Source organism: Pristis pectinata, chromosome 13, assembly GCF_009764475.1.
Source record: "Pristis pectinata isolate sPriPec2 chromosome 13, sPriPec2.1.pri, whole genome shotgun sequence".
NCBI classification, from domain to species: Eukaryota; Metazoa; Chordata; class Chondrichthyes; order Rhinopristiformes; family Pristidae; genus Pristis; species Pristis pectinata.
Window position 1 is genome coordinate 25814692 of NC_067417.1, and position 22468 is coordinate 25837159.

General features: G+C 37.5%; 1 protein-coding gene across 1 annotated transcript in view; it reads left to right on the forward strand.

The window, feature by feature from the left end:
* Nucleotides 1–22468, forward strand: part of ankrd27 (ankyrin repeat domain 27 (VPS9 domain)) — a 95163-nt gene that overhangs the window by 13796 nt on the left and 58899 nt on the right. Inside the window, 10 exon segments of the mRNA XM_052028028.1 lie at nt 433–564; nt 8180–8299; nt 8645–8801; nt 10446–10600; nt 13440–13499; nt 13631–13684; nt 13797–13862; nt 14152–14228; nt 18479–18600; nt 21810–21888. Coding sequence (XP_051883988.1) covers nt 463–564; nt 8180–8299; nt 8645–8801; nt 10446–10600; nt 13440–13499; nt 13631–13684; nt 13797–13862; nt 14152–14228; nt 18479–18600; nt 21810–21888 — 992 coding nt within the window. The 5' untranslated portion in view covers nt 433–462.

Below are 22468 nucleotides of genomic sequence, written 5' to 3' on the forward strand. Positions count from 1 at the left end.
AGACACGGCAGTATTAAAATACTGCGATTTCTGACTATTAAAATACCCCCTGAATTTAAATGTATTTAGTGTTTCTAGGTTTGTTATTCAAGGGAATTTAGAATTGACAGTAAGACTGTGTTGCAAGAGGAAGTAAAAAATTTGTTGATGCTGGAAATCTAAATGTAAACATAGAAAATGCTGTAGTCATTAATACCTCTTGCATTCATTATTGTTCCTTGTGCAGGTACTGCTTGATCTGTTGTGGAACTTGCACCTTTCCTTGGTTTTTCATTGCCCCTATTGCAGGTGTTATCTAATTAAACTGCCTTAATATATTGCCATTTTTATTTGGTATTACATTTTCTTATTGCTAAAATGCTACAAAATCTGTTGTATTAATATTGCATATTATGACTAATGACATTATAAACTTTTACATTTCTTGCACAGTTGAAATTTAGTGTACAGAGTTTGGTGTCCATGGCTATGTATGATGAAGATATTTCGAGAAACCCTTTCTATTTAGCCCTTCAGAAACAGAAGCCTGATGCCTCCAACCGTGTAGCAGAAGTACATGGGATTGTGAGTATTCTATTACATTCATATAAGGAAGTCTGAAGAGATTTGCATTTACTTATTTGCATTCACAGTGAAAGATTTTCAATGTTGAGAATGGAATTATTTCAGTTTTGTCTCCCCACATTACTATCAAGCAATTGGAGGTCAAGCATAGCGCTTCTCTCTGTTTCAAGCTGAATAGTGCTTCATGGCCTGCAGCATCAATAAATTTCCAACTTCTTTTTCATACCTTTGCCCAAAATCTCTTATTTAATATCAGTTATTGTTGCTGTTTTCTACATTTTTAACTTGGTTTCACTTTTAGTAAATACAAGGCTTCTGGAGTCTAAATTTCTTTACCTCCTTGATTAGCTGTCACAGTGGGTAGGAGAGGGTCATAGGGGATTTCGAAGTTACCCATATGTTTAATACATTTATGGCAGTGGGACTTAAGTCAGATGAGTGACGGGAGTTCAACATACTTAAATTAGCCATCCACAGTGCAATTGCCCTGATCTTTCTCTTTGATCCATTCTGTCAGTTTGGCTAAGTGATAGACAAAAGAAGAAGGGGAATATTTTAGAGAGGTTCTGCTGCTAAATCTGACACAAGTTCTGCATTCTGAGCCTTGCAGAGATCTCCCTGCATTCTCCCTCCATATATATCGGGGTCTTTAAATCCATCAGTATGAGCTGAATTTATAAGTAGTTGCAGATAAGTGAGCAAATAATAGAAAGATAAGGAAAAAGTCAATGCATCCATTAGACTGGAAGTGTAATTTTTTTACATAACCTAACCACTCCTACCCCCTTAACATCCCAAAAAATGGGTCCTGTTGAGGAAAGCAAAAATAGTAATGAACTCTGTTGCCAATTCGGGAGAAATACTAGGAGACTTTTTTTTCTGAGTATTAAGCAACCACCAAGTGGAGAGAGTTCATGATTGCTGGTAATTAATCATGAACTCTCTTCAACTCGAAGTATGTTCACTATTACTGGAATTCTTTAAGGAGCTTGATAAGTTCCTACTCATGTTGCAATTATGGTTTCCAGTTTGCCTCAGCAAATTGCTTCAAAAAGTGAAGAAAACTATTCTCTGCTTATGTATTTTGTAAACATGATCTCCACATTATAAAGAACTTACATGATCAGACAGAAGCAATTTTTAATGTTTAAAACATACTCCAGGTATGTTATTTCTCTAAACTAAAAGCAATAAAGTTAAAATCTATCTTTATAATGCTTTGGCACAGTGGGGCAATGGGTGGTGCAGCAATCTCACAGCTCCAGGGTTTGATTCTGATCGCTGATGCTGTCTGAAAAGATTTTGACATTTTTCATGTGACCATGAGTGTTTTCCCTGGATGCTCTGAGTTTTTCACATATCCCAAAGATATGCTGGTGGGTAGGTTAATTGGCTACTGTAAATTACCCCTAGTGTAGTTGAGTGTAGAAGAATCGGAGAGGTGTTAATGACCAAGGGAGGGAGAATAGGTTACTGGGAACTATGTGGGAGAAATAAAGATTGATGGGATTGCTCTGAAAGCTGAGATAGACTTGAAGGGCCAATGTCCACCTATGTCAAATAACAAATCATATACTTCTCATATTTCTTTATCGTCATGTTTATTCTTATCTGGACAAAAGATTGACCATTTCATCATGTGCAACATTAATTATATAAAGTGAATTATACAGAACAACTTTGTGTGTAAAAAGAGTCATGTATTAAATTTATATAGTTTCACAGCATATTAAAACTTGTAGCTGAGTAACAAAAGTGGTTGTGATTGGCTCTGAGAAGGAGATTAACCAGAATCTTTATTTAAATAAAGGTTGGTGAAAATCCTTCTGAAAGTAGCCAATTCAAATGCTGCAATTACAGATGATTTGATAGTATTCCTTTCCCCAGAGTTGTTCTTGAATCCTTTCCGCAGAGTTGTTCTTGAATTTATGATCTAGCAGAATATAATGTAACAATGAAAATCATTTGAATTTTAAAATGAATTATTTCTTTGTTGAAATTTCTACAAAAAACTTTTCTTTGAAGATTCTGCCACTCACACTATGGCCTGTATATTATGTATTGCTTAATTGCAAAGTAGAAATTTGATTGGAGCCTTCCAGTGAATGGCTAGATCTGTGGACAAATTCTGTGTGAGAGACATGTGGTCCTAAGACATGTTATTACCAAGAATACACTGTGACAGCCCTTTGTGCAGCACGACAGACAGAAAAATAATGGGCTGAAACTAGCTGGATTCAGCTAACTGACCAAGGACCCTGCCTGTTTACATTTGCCTGGGCTGCATATGGAAAATCAGTGATATAATATTTAGTAATTTTGTTCCAAAAGCAAAAGAGTGGACAATATTGTGTGTAAGTTGCTCTGGGGAACAGGACAGTTGTAAGCTTCAGAAGCTGAAGATCTGTTATAAATTTTGTTTATTCCTTCCAACCAACTTCCACTTTTGTCTTGCTTGTTGGTCTTCAAGCCACTATGGAAGTATAGACGTTGCTAAAACCACTTATAGTTTTCTTGTTGTCTTTTCTATATCTTGCTTTCACTTGGAAAGCCATCTGTGTGCTTTAATTAATATTTGTCAAATGGGAATAATTTTCTGACAATGACTGCAAACTTTAAAAAAAAACTAGTCCTTGAGTGATAGTGAATTTAATTTACGTTCTGCAGGTGCAGATTGTGCATCACCAATTTCGGGTTTTACTTTGGTTTCAGGAGAGAAAGACCGGGGCTGTCAAAGAAGGATTGGGGATAGAGACTGATGACTGGTGATGGGTAGTTGGAAGGGTCATAGTTGTTTGGTGTGATCTGTCTTAGGGGTTGGGGATTTGTAGTTGTAGGGGTGTGTGTTCTTGGCTAGGATTGCAATGGTTGACTGGTAGTCGGAGGATGAGTCATCTAATCAGCAAAGGGGGATGAAGAACTAGCATCAGGAGTCAGAAAAAAATTTACTTAAACAAAGATCTCTTTGAGGTGGGTTCAAAACTCTTTGCATTTAGAAGTGTTTCCAAGCTTAATTTCTGTAAGGACTGGCTTTAAATTTTAGTGTCCACTAGTCCTGAAATTGTTTAAGAAAATAAGAACATAAGAAGTCGAAGCAGGGTAGGCCATTCAGCCACATGATAATTTTGCATTCAATAAGAGCATTGCTGATATTTTCTCTGTGCCCTTTTGCTGTGTTAGTCTATTATGCCTTGATTCCCTTAATATATAAAAGAAAATCTATCTATAACTATCTTGAATGTACTCAGCAACTGTACTCTTGGGTACAGAAATCTGGGTGAAGGAGTATCTTCTTTCCTGAATGACTGGTCCCTTTTGTTTTTAGACAAAAGCTTCTAGACACGACAGCCGGGGAAAATATCAATTTTGTATCTTCCCTGTCAAGCCCTGTACAAACTCTGTACGTTTCAATGAGATCACCTCTCATGCTTCTAATCTCAGGAGTATAGGCCCAATCTACTTAGTCTCTCCTGATGTGACAAATCTGCTAACCCAGAAATCACTCTGGTTGACCTTCACTGCACTTTTTTCTATATTAAGCATGTCCATCCCTAGGTTGGGAGACCAAACGAGTACACAATATTCTAGATGAGTTCTCACCAGGGCCCTATATAATTGGATCAAGACATCTCTTGAACTCAAATTCTCTTGCAGTAAATGCCATTTACCTTCCCAGTTGCTTCCTAACTCTGCATTTTGAGTTCCTGTGATTCACATAGGAGTGTACCCCTCTGAACACCAACACCATTTTTAAAAAAAAGATTCTGCTTTTCTCTGTCTTCTTCCAAAGTGGATGGCCTCACATATTTCCATATAAAATTCCATCTACCATTTACCCATTCGCATCCTAGAATATTTAATTCTCAACCTTGATCATTTTGCAAACACATCTTTGAAATGACAATTCAATCAGACCCATTTACTTCTATTTGTGTCACTAATTCATCTATCTTGTTACAATTGCATTCAAATAGCCTTCATTTTGGCCACTTTACCATTTTTCTTGATTGTAACTGGATTACACTCACATCTGTGTGCAGTGTCCCTTCCTGACAGAGGCTGGTTATCAATACCTATTTCACTAGCCTGCATTATCTTTGTTTTTTCTCTTCAACTTTCCAAATATTTCCTTGCCAAAATTCCCCTATCCACCTCCCCCTCCAAATTATTTAGTTTAAAGCCTTATCTTCAAATCTTTTTATTTGATTTTCTGGGTTAGCTGTCCCAGCCCAATTCAAGTGAAGTTGTCTCAATGGAACAGTCTCTTCTTTCTCCAGTACCAGTGCCTGGAGAAATGAAACTTGTTCCTCCCTTGCTGTTCTTCAAGACAAGCATTCAAATTTCCTGAGTTTATTTACCCTATGCCAATTTACACATGGCTCTGATAATATTCCAGGGATTATTATTTTTGTGATTCTGCTCTTTAATGTGATCCCCAGCTGTTAATATCCCTTCAATAGAACCTCCTTCTTTGTCTTTTCTACCTCTTTGGTTCTCACATGGACCATGACAACTGGACCTGTTCCTCTCCAACCCTGAGGAGATGGCCCTGGCACCGGGCTGGCAAAGCAGCAACTGTGCCCCTAACTACTATCCCCTAATATCACTGCATTCCTTTTCACCCCTCCCCACCCCCATGCCCACGAATAATCCCCTGTACCAAGGTGCTTTGTTTAGTTTGTCAGTTTATTCATTTACCCTTCAGTCTCTGCTCTTATCCATAAAGGCTGTAAAAACTATGGAAGGGCTGAGTCTTCTGGATCTACATTCCTGCCTCAATTGTATTGTACTCTCTTGTTCCTCTTCGCCAGGCAGTTAGGAAGGCAATGTTATTTTGGCTTAATTGCTAGAATGTTTGAGTGCAAGAGTAAAGCTGTCTTACTACAATTATATAAGGCCTCGGTGAGACCACACATGAGTATGTCTTCAATTTTGGTCGTCTTAGCTAAAAGAGAATGTACTTGCTATAGAGGGTGCGCAGCAAAATTCATTAGATTGGTTCCTGTCATTGCAAGTGTTTCATGAGAGATTGAATAGGCTAGACATCACTTCACAGTTTGTGAAATGAGGGCTGACCTCACTGAACTGTACAAATTTTGACGGGGTAGGTATGGAGAAGATATTTCACCTGGCTGAAGAGTACAGAGCCAGGGGTCATATTCTCACAATAAGGGGTAGATCACATAAGACGAAAATGGGGAGAAACTTCTTCATTGAGGTGAATCTTTGTAATTCTCTACCGGAGGTTGTAGAGGTTTGTTCATTGTTTACAATCAAAACTGAGATTAATAGATTTATGGATATTAGAGAAAGCAAGGAATATGGGGATAGGGCAAGAAAGTAGCATATCAATCCATATTTAATGGTAGAGCATGCTCCAAAGGCTCAATGGCTCATGTTCCTGACTCACATATTGTACAGTACTTCAAGCTATGTAACAGCCTCCTGGAACAAAGTATCCAGGTAACTTTCCCTCTCCCTGGTACATTGTAGCTTCCAAATCTTAGACCTCAGCTCATCAATTCTGACCCAATATTTCTCGAGCTGCAGATTCCAATAGTTTCCATCAACTCCCATGTACTGCAGGCACAACAGAATACCTGCCTAGCCTGTGTAGATATATAGATTTGATCATTTGATTTAATTATTTCGCCATTGCCATAATGGCATAAAAATTCTTTACTCACCAAGGTCCACACTTTGTGGATTCTGTATTCAGAGACATTGCGCTAAAAGCACACCAGAACTACAGATCTAGTTTCCCAGTAATCAATACTTTTAAGTCGGCTGACTTAAATCAACCAGTTTTAGCTGGTTACCCAATTACTTGGGAGACTAAAGGATACCTTTTAACTGCTTATTTTTCACTGCAATTTACAGGGTTAAGAGAATTTAGCTGTAAAATTTATTTTTTTTAAATCACCCACTGACTCACTAAACCCCACAGTCCATGGAAGCTGTATTTAGAGAATGCTGTGCTAAAAACACACTATTTTAGAAATTAGCTTCTTGATCTTCTGGTCATTCTCTTCAAACCAGTCTTGCTTCTTCTTGATAGAGAATCCAAGAGTGGCTTTCCAGTTACCAATTATGGTAGACTTCAGGGCAGCCCATAGACTGTGGACTTTCTGTAGCTCTTGTTGATTGGGAGTTACCATTTGAGAAGAGCTGCGTTTATGGTGCACTCAAACACTTTGACATAGAGTTTTTTGATGCAGCATTTCTATTGGCACTAATATTTTGGGGCCAGGTTGATGGGGATGTCATTACCCAAATTAAATAGACATCTTTGTAGTCCCTCACTTAGATGATGATGGAAAACACTGACTACTTCTCGTATCTGTTAAAAAGAAGCTGGGGTGACAAATACAGGATCAGTGCTGAAAGTTAACAACTTGTGAATTTTAGGTTTTGAAGGTTCCTGCCTGAACTGGGTTCTGAATGCTTGGATATGAAAATCAAAGGTCTTAATTGTTGCTGAATACCAGTCAATTAGTAACCTCATGGAAGGAGCTTGTATTATAGCTGCTCTTCTAATTATTGGGCAATCTAAACGGTGATCAATTTTTCTTGATCCTGTTGGGTGGTGGGGAAGCAAAAGCCCATCTCAAGCAATGTAGTTCTGTGGTTTAGGAAGAAGTATAGTATATGAGCAATAAACTAATACTGTCAGAGTATGTTTTAAAATATTGAGATAAAAATGAGGATGAATTATCTGAACACTTCAGAAAGGTGGAGAACACAATCCCACCAGCAATGGATACACAAATTGCAGCTGAGAGAATTTAGTCAGTGATTACTCCAGTTATGATGCAGAGTCTCGACCCAAATCATTGACTATCCCTTTGCCTTCGCAGATGCTGCTTGGCCACTGAATTCCTCCAGTGGCTTGTTTCTTTTGCTTCAAGTTCCAGTATCTGCAGTTTCTTGTGTCTCTATCAAATTATTTGTTGTTGTATATTAAGCTGGATCATGCTTGATCTGGTCCCCTGTCTGGAGAGGACCCCGGAACTCCTGTTCCCTGAAAATGCCTTGCCTGCAGAGCTGTTTGCTTTTGGTGGTCCTGCAGGACTGATCAAGCCAGAGGTCTTATTGCTGTAGCTGTCCTATGAAGCATAGTGACTAGGCCCTGGGCAGTGGAACCTTAGAATATCTTGCTAGTTTTTTTTGACATCTGTTATTAAAAACTCTGAAAATCAGAAGTGCAGAATATTTGTGCTGCAACTCTGGATTTGATGGTGAGTCTAGCAGCAGAGAGGAAGGTGGATATTGGCACATCTGACCTCCAGCTTGTCTCTGACTTCTGCGTTCACTGCACGGGAGTGGAAATCAGATCCAAGCAGATCCCTGAGGAAGATGTTACCAACATTTCTCTATGGAAGCATATGTAAATAAAAATAGCATTTTGGCCAATTCTATTGTTTCTTTGTGGCTGAACATTATTTAACATTATATAACGAGAAAATAATTTAGTTATGGAAATATTTTAATGTTTGTTTCAAAAAGAATTTCTTCAGTAATTCCTGCTATACATTTGTCTGTAAGTGTTCTTTTTTTTTTGGTTATTAAGACCTTTCTCTTGCCTTGTATTTTAACTGTTATTTTACACATTTAGGTATTGGTACCATGCAAAGCTAGCTTGTCACGAGGCAGCCTGACTGCTGCCCACTTTGAATCTTATATCCTGCATCCTGTTGATGAAGCTGGTAGTAGTTACCAGACGTTAAATGGAAAAGTAAGTGGTGCATATACTATACGGAACTTGTTTTTCCATTCCATGCAATTTTTAGTTTAAATATCTCTATCTGCTAGGAGATTTTAAAATTTGCAATGCATTTATTTCTATCACCTGCAAACAGTAACAAAAAATATAGAAATATTAATTACATTGAATATTGGGGAAAGAAAATTTCCTCTTGATTTGCACATTTGGTATTAGTATTATGAAATTGGGTAAAACTAATTAAGCTCTAATGATTTGTATAAATATTGTAGATTTTTCCAGAAGCTTCCTGCTGTTAATTTCCTGTTTAAATATTCTTTCTTTTTCCCCTTCACTGTAAACAATTTGCAATTCCAGGAAGTAACCATCAGAGGAAACTTAATTAGTCTGGGTGTTGGTTTTAGCTCACCATGCGCAATACGTATCCTTTTTGAAGAAACTTTCTACAATGAGAAAGAAGAAAGTTTTAGTATACTATGTATTGCCCGACCATTAGAAGAGAATTCCTGTCCAGGTGAGTGAATTAGAATCTTTGTATTATAGCCGCAATTGCAGCCTATCTTGACAGTAAATGAAAAGCATTATGTTGTGCATTTATTGAACATTTACAGTAATTTTCACAAGAACCGCAGTGGGACAGGATATCTCGGAAAAGGGTTGTATTGAATAAGATTGCACGATAAAAGTGAGAAGTGGACTTGCATTTTACATCATTGATTCTGTCATTTAACCATCTTAACCTAATTTTATTTAATTTGACCGATAAACTTTTCTGGTGGTATCAGATAGGCACCATCTTAGCATGTCTATTAACCAAATTGGTGATTGCAAAAACTATTGCTGCCAAATTGTGCCTGTTTTATTTCAGATTTTCAACAGCTGACATTTTTGCCTTTCCATTTCTGGACAGGTTACACATGAAGTACTGTAAGCATTGTGACCACCATATCTCAGGAAGGATACATTGGCATGAGTACAGTGTAGCTATCCTGGAATTATAGCCATTTTCTATGGTTAAATTATGAGGAGAGATTACAGAAACAGATTATGGAAATTAGAAGATAATGAAGTACTTTGGTTGTTGCATTTAACACAGGGTAGCTAGAAAGAAAGGTAATTCATCTGGAGTTGAAGTCTACAGATTAGAGCCAAGCCATTGAAGAGAGAAGTTTGATAGCACTTCCACAATTTTTCTGAAGCCTTCATAAACACTGCTGTTGTCACAGAGCAGATGTCACATGGTATAATTCTCTAAGTAGCACCAACCCAATGCTACATATCCTACATGTGTTACATTTCTCCTTTAGTAATGTTAAACTAAAAGAGAAAACAAAACATCCAAAATAAATGCACAGACATCGTTCATCTTCACACACAGTTCTCCAGGTCCTTGGGTTGATGGACTATCCTTCCACATCTGGTCCTCCGATTATGAAACGTTGTTCTCCATTGTGAACTGGAGTGTGGTGTGTGTTGAGTTACCACTGCCTTTTGTCACCTCTCATGTTGGGGTCATTTAGGCAATCTGAACCATCTTTTGATGAATAATATGGAATTCTGCTGGCATATGGGTGGACCTGAGTATGTTGCAAGAATTTATATGTTTGAGTGCCAACAGACAACAGAACCACAATGAGTGAGCTTCCAGGAAAATGAGATTTCCTGCCAAATTTGTGCAGAGACTGACACCTGGCAGTGAACAGCGTGATAAAAGTATGGGCATGGTGAAAGTAAATGGTGGTAACGGAGAAATTGATTGGAGTGCAGGTGAATGATACCAGTGGAGGGGATGATAACAATAAGAGAAGAGGAAACGCACCCCATGGAAGGTGGCAGGTGTCTTGGGGAAGTGAGATTGTCGGTAATATCTGATGACTGGGGAGCTTGTGGAATTTGTACAGGTGGTGGCTTACTGTTCTCATCAATTTGTAGGCAGGTCATTCAGCTGGTAATACCAATTATTCTGTTACGTTTGAAGCATTAGCTGTTTGTTACATTATTGTTAATGAAACGTCATCATACGTTGGTGCCATTGTTTAGTTTTTCTATAGTGTATCCTGTTGCTAAATCAATATTCAACTAATGCATGATAATGTAGTATTCTGTATATTTGGTAGATTTTTTTTTACATGTCCATCATGTTCTGATCTTTTTTTAGAAGAAAATCCCTCACCTTTCGATTCCTACTGCCTAAAAAACTTTGAGGATGCCAAAGAATTTTTAGGTCGACAGTTATTTAAAGTTGATAAGTACATTGGTGCTTTCCGAAATTCCTTTAAAGAGCTTGAAATGAAAAGTCTACGGCACCATATAGTGAGTAACTTTTTTTAAAGTTGTATTTTCTCTTGTAATGTCTGTCTGAGCTATTTTGCAATTGCATTATTACAGTTGAATGGTGAATCCATTCACCATTTACTGTGGAAGTCCTGCCTGGTTTGTCTTACTAAAATGCAACACCTCATATTTATCTGAATTAAACTCCATCTTCCATTTGTTGGCCCCCTTGCCTAATTGATCAAAATCCATTGTAATCTTGGATAACTTTCTTTATTGTCCACCATGCCACCAATTTTAGTGTCATCTGTGAACGTATTAGCTATGCCAACTATATTCTCATCCAGATCATTAATATAAATGACGACGAACAACAGTGGACCTAGCACTGATCCCTGCAGCACACCACTGGTTACAGGCCTTCAGTCTGAAAAACAACTCTCTGCCACTATCCTCCATCTCCTGCTGTCAAGCCAATTTTCTATCCATTTGGCTAGCTCACCCTAGATCCTATATGATCTAACTTTCTGGACTAGTTTACTATGTGGTACCATGTCAAAGTCGATGTAGACAATGTCTACTGTGCTGCCCTCCTCTGTCTTCCTGGTCATCTCTTCAAAAAAAAACTCAATCAAATTCATGAGGAGTGATTTCCCACACACAAAGGTATGCTGATTATTCCTATTCAGTTCTTGCCTTTTCAAATACATGTAGATCCCGTCTTTCATAATTCCTTCCCGTAACTTGCCCCTGCTGATGTTAAGCTCACTGGTGTCCAGGGTTTTCCTTGCAGCCTTTCTTAAATAAAGGTACAACATTAGGCACCCTCCAGTCTTGCAGCACTTCACCCATGGCTGTCGATGATACAAATCTCTCTGCTGGGGCTCCGCAACTTCTTACTTTTAGTTTTAAATCGGCACAGTTTTAACTCCATTTCCAGTTATTTGTATTAATTTCAATACGATTTCCATCCAGCACCACAATAATGCATTAAACATTATAAGGGTCTTCCTACTAATATTACATCTAACACTCTCTTAGAAATTCCAGGAATGATTTAGTGATATTACAGTCAATGTCCCTCCTTATAGAATTTACTTTATGTATTTGCTTTACAACTGCTAAGGTTTATCTGTAAACATTTATAAAGTGTTGTCCCTTACTTGACTACTTGGTTGATTCAAAGCAAACCACAAACCTATACTGAAAAGGTAAGGAAGTTGTAAATTAAAACAGTGTAAGAATATGATTCCTTGAGCTGAATATATATCCATTCCCTGAATACATTATAACCTATAGGCAATGCTGCTTGTTAATATTTTTAATTTTTCATTTCTGACTACTTTAATGCTAGCTGGATAATAACTTTGGGTAGGTTATTAGCTAAAATATTTTTAGAAAAGTTGAGAGACTGATCCTGAGAAAGACAGTGTGATGGTATCTAATTTGAGTTCCATATAATTTTCAGAGAAGTGATAAGAATGTTATATAAAATATTACATAAAAGGCTTTGTTTTATTCATTGCTAGAAAACGTCAACATTTGAATTAATGACATTTGGTCACAGATATCGGAAGACAGTCATATATAGATGATTAAGGCTTCCTCACAGAATGCATTCACTAATTGCTGTTATCACAGAAGCCGTAAACCAGTGCCGTCAAACCTTGTGCCTCAGCAGCTGCTCTGCATTAGTGGGCCTGTGTCCCTCAGAGAGCTTGACATTTATAATTGACAGCATTTTTCGAAGTTGTGGCTTAATGCCATGTTTATATGTCTCTATACAACTGTAATCTAATTTAGGGGTTCAGATGACTTGGATCATGGAAGTAAAGCTTGAGTTCAAGCATGTCATTCAAATCTTAGATTAGATTACCCCCTTCAATTACTTCATTCTGTTATTACTTATAATTTAATCTTATTATTTTCTTTGCCTTTTCATTCCGTGGTGCTAAATTTAAAGTTATCCTTTTTTTTTGAAATGCATTTGTGAATAAGTGGCTTAAATATCTCGAATAGTGATACAAGGATAGATGTCAAAATGGAGACAAAAGATACTGCAGGTGCTGGAATCTGGAGGGAAAAAAATTGCTGGAAGAACTTGGTGGGTCAAGCTGCATCTGTGGAGGCAAAGAGCTGGTCATTGTTTCGGATTGTGATCTCGCATCAGGATGGAAATGTCGACCCAAAGTGTTGACCATCGCTTTGCCTCCGTGGATGATGAGTAATCTGCTGAGTTTTTCCATCAGTTTGTGTTTTGTTTTAGATTTCAAAATGAATGAATATTTTTGTAAAGTGCTTTTCTTAAAAAATAAGTGCGATTTTGGTGTAAATCATCAAAAGATCATGTAAGCAAAAAGATATTTGGATATCACCAATTTTAATGTAGATTTTATTGTATATAATCTATAGTTCATTGCAAGAAAATTGCAGACTCAAGTGATTTGGTCAGTCTTTCAATGTGTATTGTTCTTATTTGGCCAAATGATTATAAAATGTGCATATTTGAGCTTATCAGTAATGTATAAATCAATTACATTGTTGCCCATCAGCAACAGTAAGTGGCAGAGACAAATTCTCAGTTGTCTTTTGAACTGGGACAAGATCCTTGAAAGCTAAGCACTAACAGAAAAGCATTGCTGTGCCTCTGTTGGAAAAACGTATTGATGGTACAGGGCCAGATTAAAAATTCTTATGAACGAAATAGCATTTAGATTTAGAGGACTGATCTGAACTTCCTGAACCTGTCAAATTCCTCAGGCATTGTTGCAATTTACCTAATGTTAGTTAAACTCCATTTGGTGCTAGTGGTTTTGTAAATTGAACTGTAAAGTTTACTCATATAATGGAGTTGGTTTTTTTTTGGAAAATAAAACAGGATGAAGTAAATGCCCTCTATACAAAATGCCTTCAGTATCTTCTGAGAGACTCGAGATTGGTGAGTTATTAATCCATCCAATTGCCCATTTGCAGTCTTGAGGTTAAATTACATTGTTTAAGGTGGGTATATATGGTTTAAACTGCTCATCAGTAACTGATTTTTTTTTTCCCTCTCTGTGATGGATTAAGAAAATCTTGATCAAGCAGGAGGTGCAAATGGCCTTGCTGAAACAAGCTGTTGAAGTATGTAAACATTTTTAAATTCACCTTGAAAATCGATTTTCACACTTGTTAATAGTGGAATAATGAGGTTATTATAATTAACCCTCCATTACTTTCAAAATTATTCCTGCAGATGTATGTACTGCATGGTATCCATGATCAGATTTTTAAGAGTGTCGGAACTATCGAGGCCAGTCAGGTATAACCTACTCAGTATGTCTGTTTTTAACATCATTGCTGTTTTATATGTAGTACAATGTAATAAAGTTGTGATCTTAATTTGATTCCAATTTTTTAAAACTTGAGATATTTTTTGTATTATTGTTACAACTTTTCAATAAACGTATAAATAGAAACTGCATTGAATTTTTAAAATCTGACTAGCAATAATGTTTTTTTTTAATACAAGCAAATATTTGTAGTAACTGCACTCTAGAGTTGAGGATGGTATCACTCTTGACTGATTTGTCCTGTCTGGTTACTTGAAGGATGCTGCTTTTAATAAAACCACCCGAAGTTTACAAGATCTTCAACTGAAAGATTTAGGAATCAAGTCACAATTCAGGTGAGATTTTTGTTTTAAATGTAAACCCTGAGCCTTGTAAATCTTAATCGTACAGTCTTCTCTGGGTACTGTAAAGTATGCTACTGAAACTCTTCTTTATACTCCATTTAATTAACTGTAATTTTCTTTTACTATGACTAGTTCATTTCCAATTGATTGCTGCCTGGAAAAAGAAACTAATAATAGTTGTAAATCATGTTTAATGTTACTATGGGCTGTCTCCCTCATTTTACTCTTCATAAGCTTGAAGTCAAGCAAAACTCTGTTGTCTTTGCACCTCTAGTCTTATCCCTACCTATCTCTGCAGTCTCCTTCAGCTCTATAAACATCTAGATATCTGTGCTCCTCTAAATCTGGCCTTTTGATCCTTACCAAATATAAACCTTCCACTATTGGTGTTTCCATCTGACAAGATCTTAATTTCCTTTACTGAAAGATAATCTCATTGTCACATTAAATAATTCTTCTTGGAGCTTGAATGGCTAGAAATGGGGCTGACGTTTCTCCTCACTGGAGTATTTGAACCGGGGATCACGCTATCAAAATAAGGGGTTGGTAATTCAAAACAGAGATAAAAAGAAATTTCTTAAACCAGTGGGTAGTAATTCTTCAGAATTTTCTACCTGAGGGGGTTATTTACGCAGACTTAAGACAGTTTGATATATTTTTTAGATATTAAGGAAATCAAGAAATGTCTGGTTAATTGCAGGAAAGTGGTGCTGGATCATAAATAGGCCATTGAATGGCTTGTTGAATGGTACAACACACACAAGGGGCTAAATTGCCTACTCCTATTTCTTGTGTAAATCATTCTGACTCTGTACCCCTCTCCTTAAAGGCTTAAAACGGATTTCTCCAATCTGTTTAACATTTACCCATGATTACCACTGACTTTTGGGGGGGAGAAAAGTTCTTGCTTACCTTGCAGGACTCCGCCAGCAGGAACTGGTAGAGTGTGGTCAGGTCCATTATCGTGCATAGGAGCAGGTGGGGCTTTCTGGAATGTGAAGCCAGCACAGTGTCGGTGGGGGTGGATGGGGAAGGCAGAATAAGCTCAGCCCACAAAACTGCTGAAAACATTTTGACAGCTGGTTAAGCTGGTCAAAGCTATCAATAAGATTGAGTATTTCTGATAGTTAGACACATTTGTAAGTGATTAAATCTATTAAACTATTCAAATTATTAAAACATCTAAAAAAAATTATGGAAAATATTTAGGATCTTCAGACAAATGACAAAAACTGTAAATGTTGAAAAAAACATAATCATAAAAACACTTAAATAATTTAGCTTTTGGTTTCATTGAGTGTAATCAGTATATTTCTCCCTTAGCTGTCCCCATCCATTGAAGTAAATGGGAAGCCACCCTTGTACTGTCCAACCTGGTGCAGGTTGTTTGAAGGATTCACCCACTGTGAGTGGCTGGAAATTAGCTCAGCATTGCATTCCCTTGCTGGACTTCCTGAGGAGTACAGTTAATAGAATTTCTGCAAATATCACCACTTCAGGACACCCTATTTTGCTCAAAAATCAACATAACCTAGCTTTGCTGGCAAGGCTTATCGAATTGTTGTTGCAAGTACTTGTACATTGCCATTAGATCGGCATTCAGTCCCAGTGAAAATGAAAGGAAGGTGATATATTTCTAACTCAAGAAGATGTGTGACATGGAGAGAAGTTTTGCAGGTACCCTTGCACTTGCTATTGTCCTTTTTAGGTGATAGTTTGCAGCCTTGAGACGCTGTTGAAGAAGACGTGAAGTTGTTGCAGCTTGTAGGTGGTATGCATTGCAGCTATAATGGTGGAAGGAATAAATGTATAGGATGGCATATTGGGTGCCATTCAGTGCTTTATTCTGGACGCCATTGTGCACTGAGTGTGGCTGAACCACATTCCTCCTAGGGAATGCCTGAAAGAGTGAGGAATTGAGTCACTCACTGGAGAATAGCAGGATTCAAACCTGCCCCTTAAGCACAGTGCTTCTGTGACAGGTCCATTATTATTTATTGCTGATCTCCAAGGCATTGTTGGAGAAACTCGCCAATGGTAGTGGAGTTGAATATTCAGGATGGGTGGTAGACTGTGTCCTGTAGGAGATGTTTTTTATCTGGACATTATGAAGTATGAGTGTTCCTTGTCATTTATCTGCCTTAGCCTGAATGTTGTCTGGATCTTGATCTGTGCAGGCAAGAGCTACTTCATAATCTGAGGAGTTGAAAATAGGATTAAATGTTGTACATTCATCTGGGAACATCCTGACTTCTGACCTTTTTAATGGAATGATTGATGGAGCAGCTGCAGTTGTTGGGTCTAGGTTTTGGGAAACTCCTACTGTGATGAACTGGAATGATTGTTCTCCAGCAACCACAATTCTTTTGCTTTGTGCTAGGTATAACCTGATCCAGGGGAGAATTTTCCCACTGATTCCCATTCACCTCAGTTTTGCTGAGGCCTCTTAATGCTACACTAAGTCAAATGTTGCCTTGATTTCAAGGGAAATTGCACTCATCTTGCTTCCTTCCAGCCTGCCACCTGCAAGGACTCCGTTCTCTTCTCCCAGTTACTCTGCCTCTGTCGCATTTGCTCCGATGATGCGACATCTCACAAGTGCCTCTGAACTATCTCCTTTCGTCCTGAACTATGGCTTCCCCTCTGCCATACTTGCCCCATTTAATTTTTTTCCTGCACCTCTGCTTTCACTCTCTATACTCCTGGACAGAGCAAGAACAGAGTTCCCGTGGTCCTCACCTTTGACTCCACCAGCCTCTGCATGCAACAGATCACCCTTCGTAATTTCCGCAGCTCCAACAAGATTTCACAAGACGTGTTCCTCTCCCTTTCCCTTTCAGCATTTTGAAGGGATTGCTCTTTGGAACTCCCTAGACTGCTTTTCCGTCACCACCTGTCACTCCTTGCTTTATGGCACTTTCCCGTGCAACCACAGAAGATGCAATACCTGTTCCTTCACTTCTTCCCTTCCCATCGTCCAGGAACTGAAACAGTCCTTCCAGGTGAAGCACCGATTTACTTGCCCTTATTCCAATCTGGTGTAGTACATTCAGTGTTCCCACTGTGGTCTCTCCACACTGGAGAAACCAAACACAGAATGGTGATCACTTTGCAGAACACCTGCATTGAGTCAGCAGGAGTGACCCTGACTTTCCTGTTGCCTGCACTTCACCACTCTGACCTTTCTCTCTGTGGCCCCCTGCACTGTTGCAACGAGGCCCAATGTAAACTTCAGGAAGAACACCACCTCTTCTGTCTGGGCATATTGCAGCCTTCTGACTCGGTATTGAATTCTTAATATTTAGGTAACTAGTATATTTTTCTTTCTGCATCAGAACTGGCTATTTCTGCTTGTCATTTAGGCTGTTTTTCTATTTATTTGGTCAGGCCTACTGGACATGTCCTGCAGACTTGCAATTAGCAACACATTACACAGACAAAGCACAATCAGATTCTAACTGCTACTTCTACTATTACATTTACTCATTCTATCTCATCACTTCGGAGATAGACCTTCAGTTCAACCCATCTTTCCTACCTTTTCTGCTACTGAAAACTAACTTGTCTTTTCTCTTTTCCAGTTCTGATGAAAGGTCCTAGACATGAAACATAAGCTGTTCTCTTTCCACAGATGGTTCCTGACCTGTTGAGTGTTTCCAGCATTTTCCATTTTTATTTCAGATTTCCAGCATCTGCAGTTTTTAAAATGTTCTTTTAAAATGCATTAACCAGCTGACACCATAGATGTAAAATAATTCTTCCTAGATTAACACTGCTACCTATTATGTAATTTTAAATTTTTAGTGGTATGTTTATAAGACATTTCTCTGTCTAATATTTTTGGCAACAATAGAAAATATTGTTTGGCTCTAATTAAGAGAATATGATTTCTTTGGAAATGGGCAAGTTCAATTGCCTCTCATCTTCAATGTCAGGGTAAGAAATTTTTGAGTGGAAATAACTTTGCATTGCAATGTTTATGTCTTAAATTGGATGGTATGTGTTACACCATTCTTTGGTGCACTAATGCTTTCTGACTTGCAAGACTTTGATAATTGTAAATTTACTGCTAAGTGGGTATGTTGTGGATTTCAGCCAAAATTGAAATTAATATAATTTTTAATAGGAATGTATAGTCATTGGCAGCAATATAATTTTGACTCAATTAAATTTTGCAATAGTGTAGCAGTTATGTAAATGAAGAATGTTCTAAGCTGATGATTGTTCATTTAATATTTTAGTATAAATATACCTCGTGCCAAACGGGAGTTGAGTCAGCTGAACCAGTGCACTAGTCCACAACACAAACTGATCTGCTTACGAAATGTAATACATGTGATCATGCAGTCCCCAAGTCAAAGAGGTCAGTATATCAGCAGTGGCTGAAAAACATGAGTGGTATTCATGCTTTGCATTAGATTTGTTCTCCATTTTAGAATAATCTACTATAATTAAAAATATATAAAATTACTTTGAAATGTGAATTGAGCATGAGGTTTATATTATTGAATTTTCTGCAAAGATGGGCCAAACTAACTGCGAATTGGGAGCTGTTCTGTGCTCAATTTCTGCCATTTTTGTCATGAGTGCAACTGAGTTCTGGATTCCTGTGTCAAAATATTTTTACCCTTACTAGAGTTTGCTGTGTACCTCCAATGTTGGAATCCTCACGGAATCCAGTGGTGGAATACCAACTTATATAATTTCCAGCGCTTACTTAAGGAATCTACTCAATTTAATTTATTTTGGTGAAGAGGGGCAACAAGAGAGAAACAAGGGTATTAATAAAACAATCATTTGAAGAGACCTGGGTATTGTTGGCAAGGCCAGCATTTATTGCTCATCGTTAATTGGCTTTGGTGATGGTGAATCATCTTCTTGAATTGCTGCATCTTTCTGATGAAGATACTCCCACGTTGCTGTAGGGAAGGTAGTGCCAACATTTAGATCCAGCAAATGTGAAGAAACAACAATAGATCTCCAAGTTAAGATGGTGTATGATTTGGTAAAGAGCCTCCAGATAGTAGTCTTCCTGTGAGCCTGCTGACAATATCTCATGTTGGGAGAGATCGCAGGGGTGGTAGATGCTGTTGCAGTAGTCTTGGTGAATAATTGTATTGTATTTTGTGGATGGTGTACACTGCAGTCACAGTGCTCCAGTGGTACATAGAAAAAATGTTTAAGGTAGTAGATGGGATACCAACCACATAGGCTGCTGTGTCATGGATTATATTGACTTCTGGAGTGTTATCGGATCTGCACAGATCCAGAGAGGCAGAGTATTCCATCACATTCCTGACATGCACCTTGTAAATGGTGAAAAGGCTTTGAGATGAGGGTGAGTTACTTAGCACAGGATACCTAGACCTGCTCCTGCAGCTGCAGTATTTATATGGCTGGTCCAGTTGAGTTTATGGCCACTGGTGACCACCCACCTCTGGATGTTAATGGTGGAGGAGTTAGCACTATTGAATATAAAGAGTAGCTGCTTAGACTCTCAGGTTGGAGATGGTCTTTGTGTAGTATCTTTGTGGCATGAACTTGTACCGATGTACAGTGAAAAACTTGAATTGATCTGTATGAAGGGTATGTAAGACAAGTTTTTCACTGTACCTCGGTACTAATGACAATAATAAACCAATTCCAATGAATGTTACTTGCCAAATATCAAACTGTGCCTGAAAGTTGTGTAGTTCTTGCAATGCCGGCATTGACTGCTTCATTTTCTGAGGACATACTAATGGATTTGAATATTGCTGAAATAGCAAACATCTCTGCTTCTGACCTTGAGATGGAAGGAAGGTCATCAATGAAGTAGCTGAAGATGTTTGTGCCCAAGGCACTGTCCTGCCCCACTTTTCAGTTTACTTTTATGTTTTGAGCTGTTTAAAATTACTATGGAGCATTTTAACCTTTTAGGGTCATAATTTTTGAAAGTATAACTTTTAAGAGTCTTTGAATATTTCTGAATGTCAGAGGTAGGATTGGGTGCATGTCCAAAATCTTTTCAGCTGTTTCATGGGTTGGGTTTGTGCTGGCCTGCCAAGTAACAGCATTTTTATGTAATGTAAGTCTTTGCTACAGTGCAGTGTTACGCCATTTATGAGTGAGGCAGCATTTACCAACAGCAGATATTGGCAGATCTTCTGAAGCTAAGTGTACATTTGCCATGTAGGTCAATGGTGAGCATGAGCAGGCAGCTGTTGCTGATGTGATTTGTCTTAATTACTTTGGCTGTGAATGCTGCAGGCTAAACTGTTGTGCACCCTGAGCCCAGGGGAAAATTTGCTGGAAAATTGATTGGAATATGCCACAGCAAATCTGAATTAGTGCAGCTAATGGCTTGTATCTATAGGGAGTTAGACTTGGAGGTTTCCTACTGCATGCACCTTGATATCAAGAGATTTCTACCTACTTTGGAAAGTATTAACCAATGAAGCTGCTATCATTCAATCTAAAGAAAATACAACTTTGATAAATTTGCTTTGTTCCAATGGGAAAACAAAAAACAGAATTTGCAGTGAATCTGCAAAGCAGTACCATGTTTGTTAATCAGCATTTGAAATAAAGTTACATTCATTGAACTTGCACTCCATGTAAAAGTAAATAATGATGGTATGCAGTATATACACTTACACTTACAATGAAAACAGCTTCTGGATGGTTTATATGTATGTGCAGATTTGAAGCCAGACTTTTTTTACTTCATGTTCCAGTTCATCTGAATTTAATGTGAAGAAGCTTTTGCATCTATCAAAAAATCAATCAATAACAAATGACATGAGTTAAACTGCTTAATTAAAAGAAGTGTTATACAAATATAGTCACAAATAATATTGAATGTGATGCTTCAATATATGCAACCCAAGATTAGAACTATATTCACTTCTTTGAATAAATAAATCATTGGTGGCAGTTGTGGTTCAAGAGCAATGAGTGAATAAAATGAGAGACATGTATTTTATTTGACATTGGTCCTGGATGATTGGAATAAACATTGAAGAAAACCGAACAAAAGAGAATGCGAATAGATGTTTAGTACTTTGGTGCTTTTCCCACTTTGGAAGTAATATAGACAGAGAAGTTCGAATGCCTTGTCTCAGAATTAAAGGTTTATTCTTTAGGAAACTACTAGCCAAAGAGTCTTTGGCTTCCAAGACTGCACAAGCTTTCAACATGAACAAAAAGTATTTACATATGCTAATTAGGTACTATCACTTGGTGATTTATGTCAAAGTAATAAGGATTTTTATCTTAAGTGATATTATTAATCATAATAGTCATAATGCATTTGCTCAATTTGTTATTGAGGAGGGTGCGAGCTATAGTAATTAATAGTTTTGGAATGGGAAGCTAAGGACCAGTTCGAGGAAATTGTGGTATCACTTCGTGCCATTTTTTTCTTCTGATTTTTGTTTTGCACTACAAAATGAACCATGCATGTGCTATTACAGTCACATTTATGCCCAGAAATGTAGGCCCAGAACTTCCTAGGAACCTGCTGTCTATTTGCAATTATACTTAACAATCATGATCGTACAATTTTTTGTCAAATTTGTTTTCTGTTTTCAGTTAATAAACATTTTATGTCTGCTGATGATCTGCTCCCTGTTCTGCTTTATTTACTGGTGAAAACAGAAATCCCTAACTGGTAAGTTTATGAATATTCAAACTAAAATATGATCTGACAAAGTTAACTGCGTGTTTCTTGACAGATTGCTTCCATTTCTTGTACTGAAAATTCTCAATGTATTCCTGGAAAATTGTATTTGTTGTTCAGAATGATACAACTATTTCATCTTTGACCTATGATAGCCCCTGCATATTTGTTTTGCCAGTGCCACATGCATAATATTCATTAACACATTCCTATGATTTCCCTGCATAACCAAAATATTGCACTAAAAGCACTACTGTTATAGAAAAATAACAAATTTCTTACATAAGCATACCTCTTTCAAAACAATGTTCTTAATTGTAATAGTATTGTACCTGTATAGATTAAAATAAGCAGCTTTTGGAAAAATAAAGGATGCCTCTCAACACTTAAGCAAAGTGGAATAGCCAAACTTTTAAACTTGTTTTTATGTTGTAAAATAGATGATGATTGAATCTTGCAAAGATCCCCCATTGTGCCTCAGATTTTGACAATTCCAAAAGCATAACGTACAATAATGAAAGAATATCATGTGACTCTTGAATCTATTAGTACTTTTTACAGTATTGCAGAA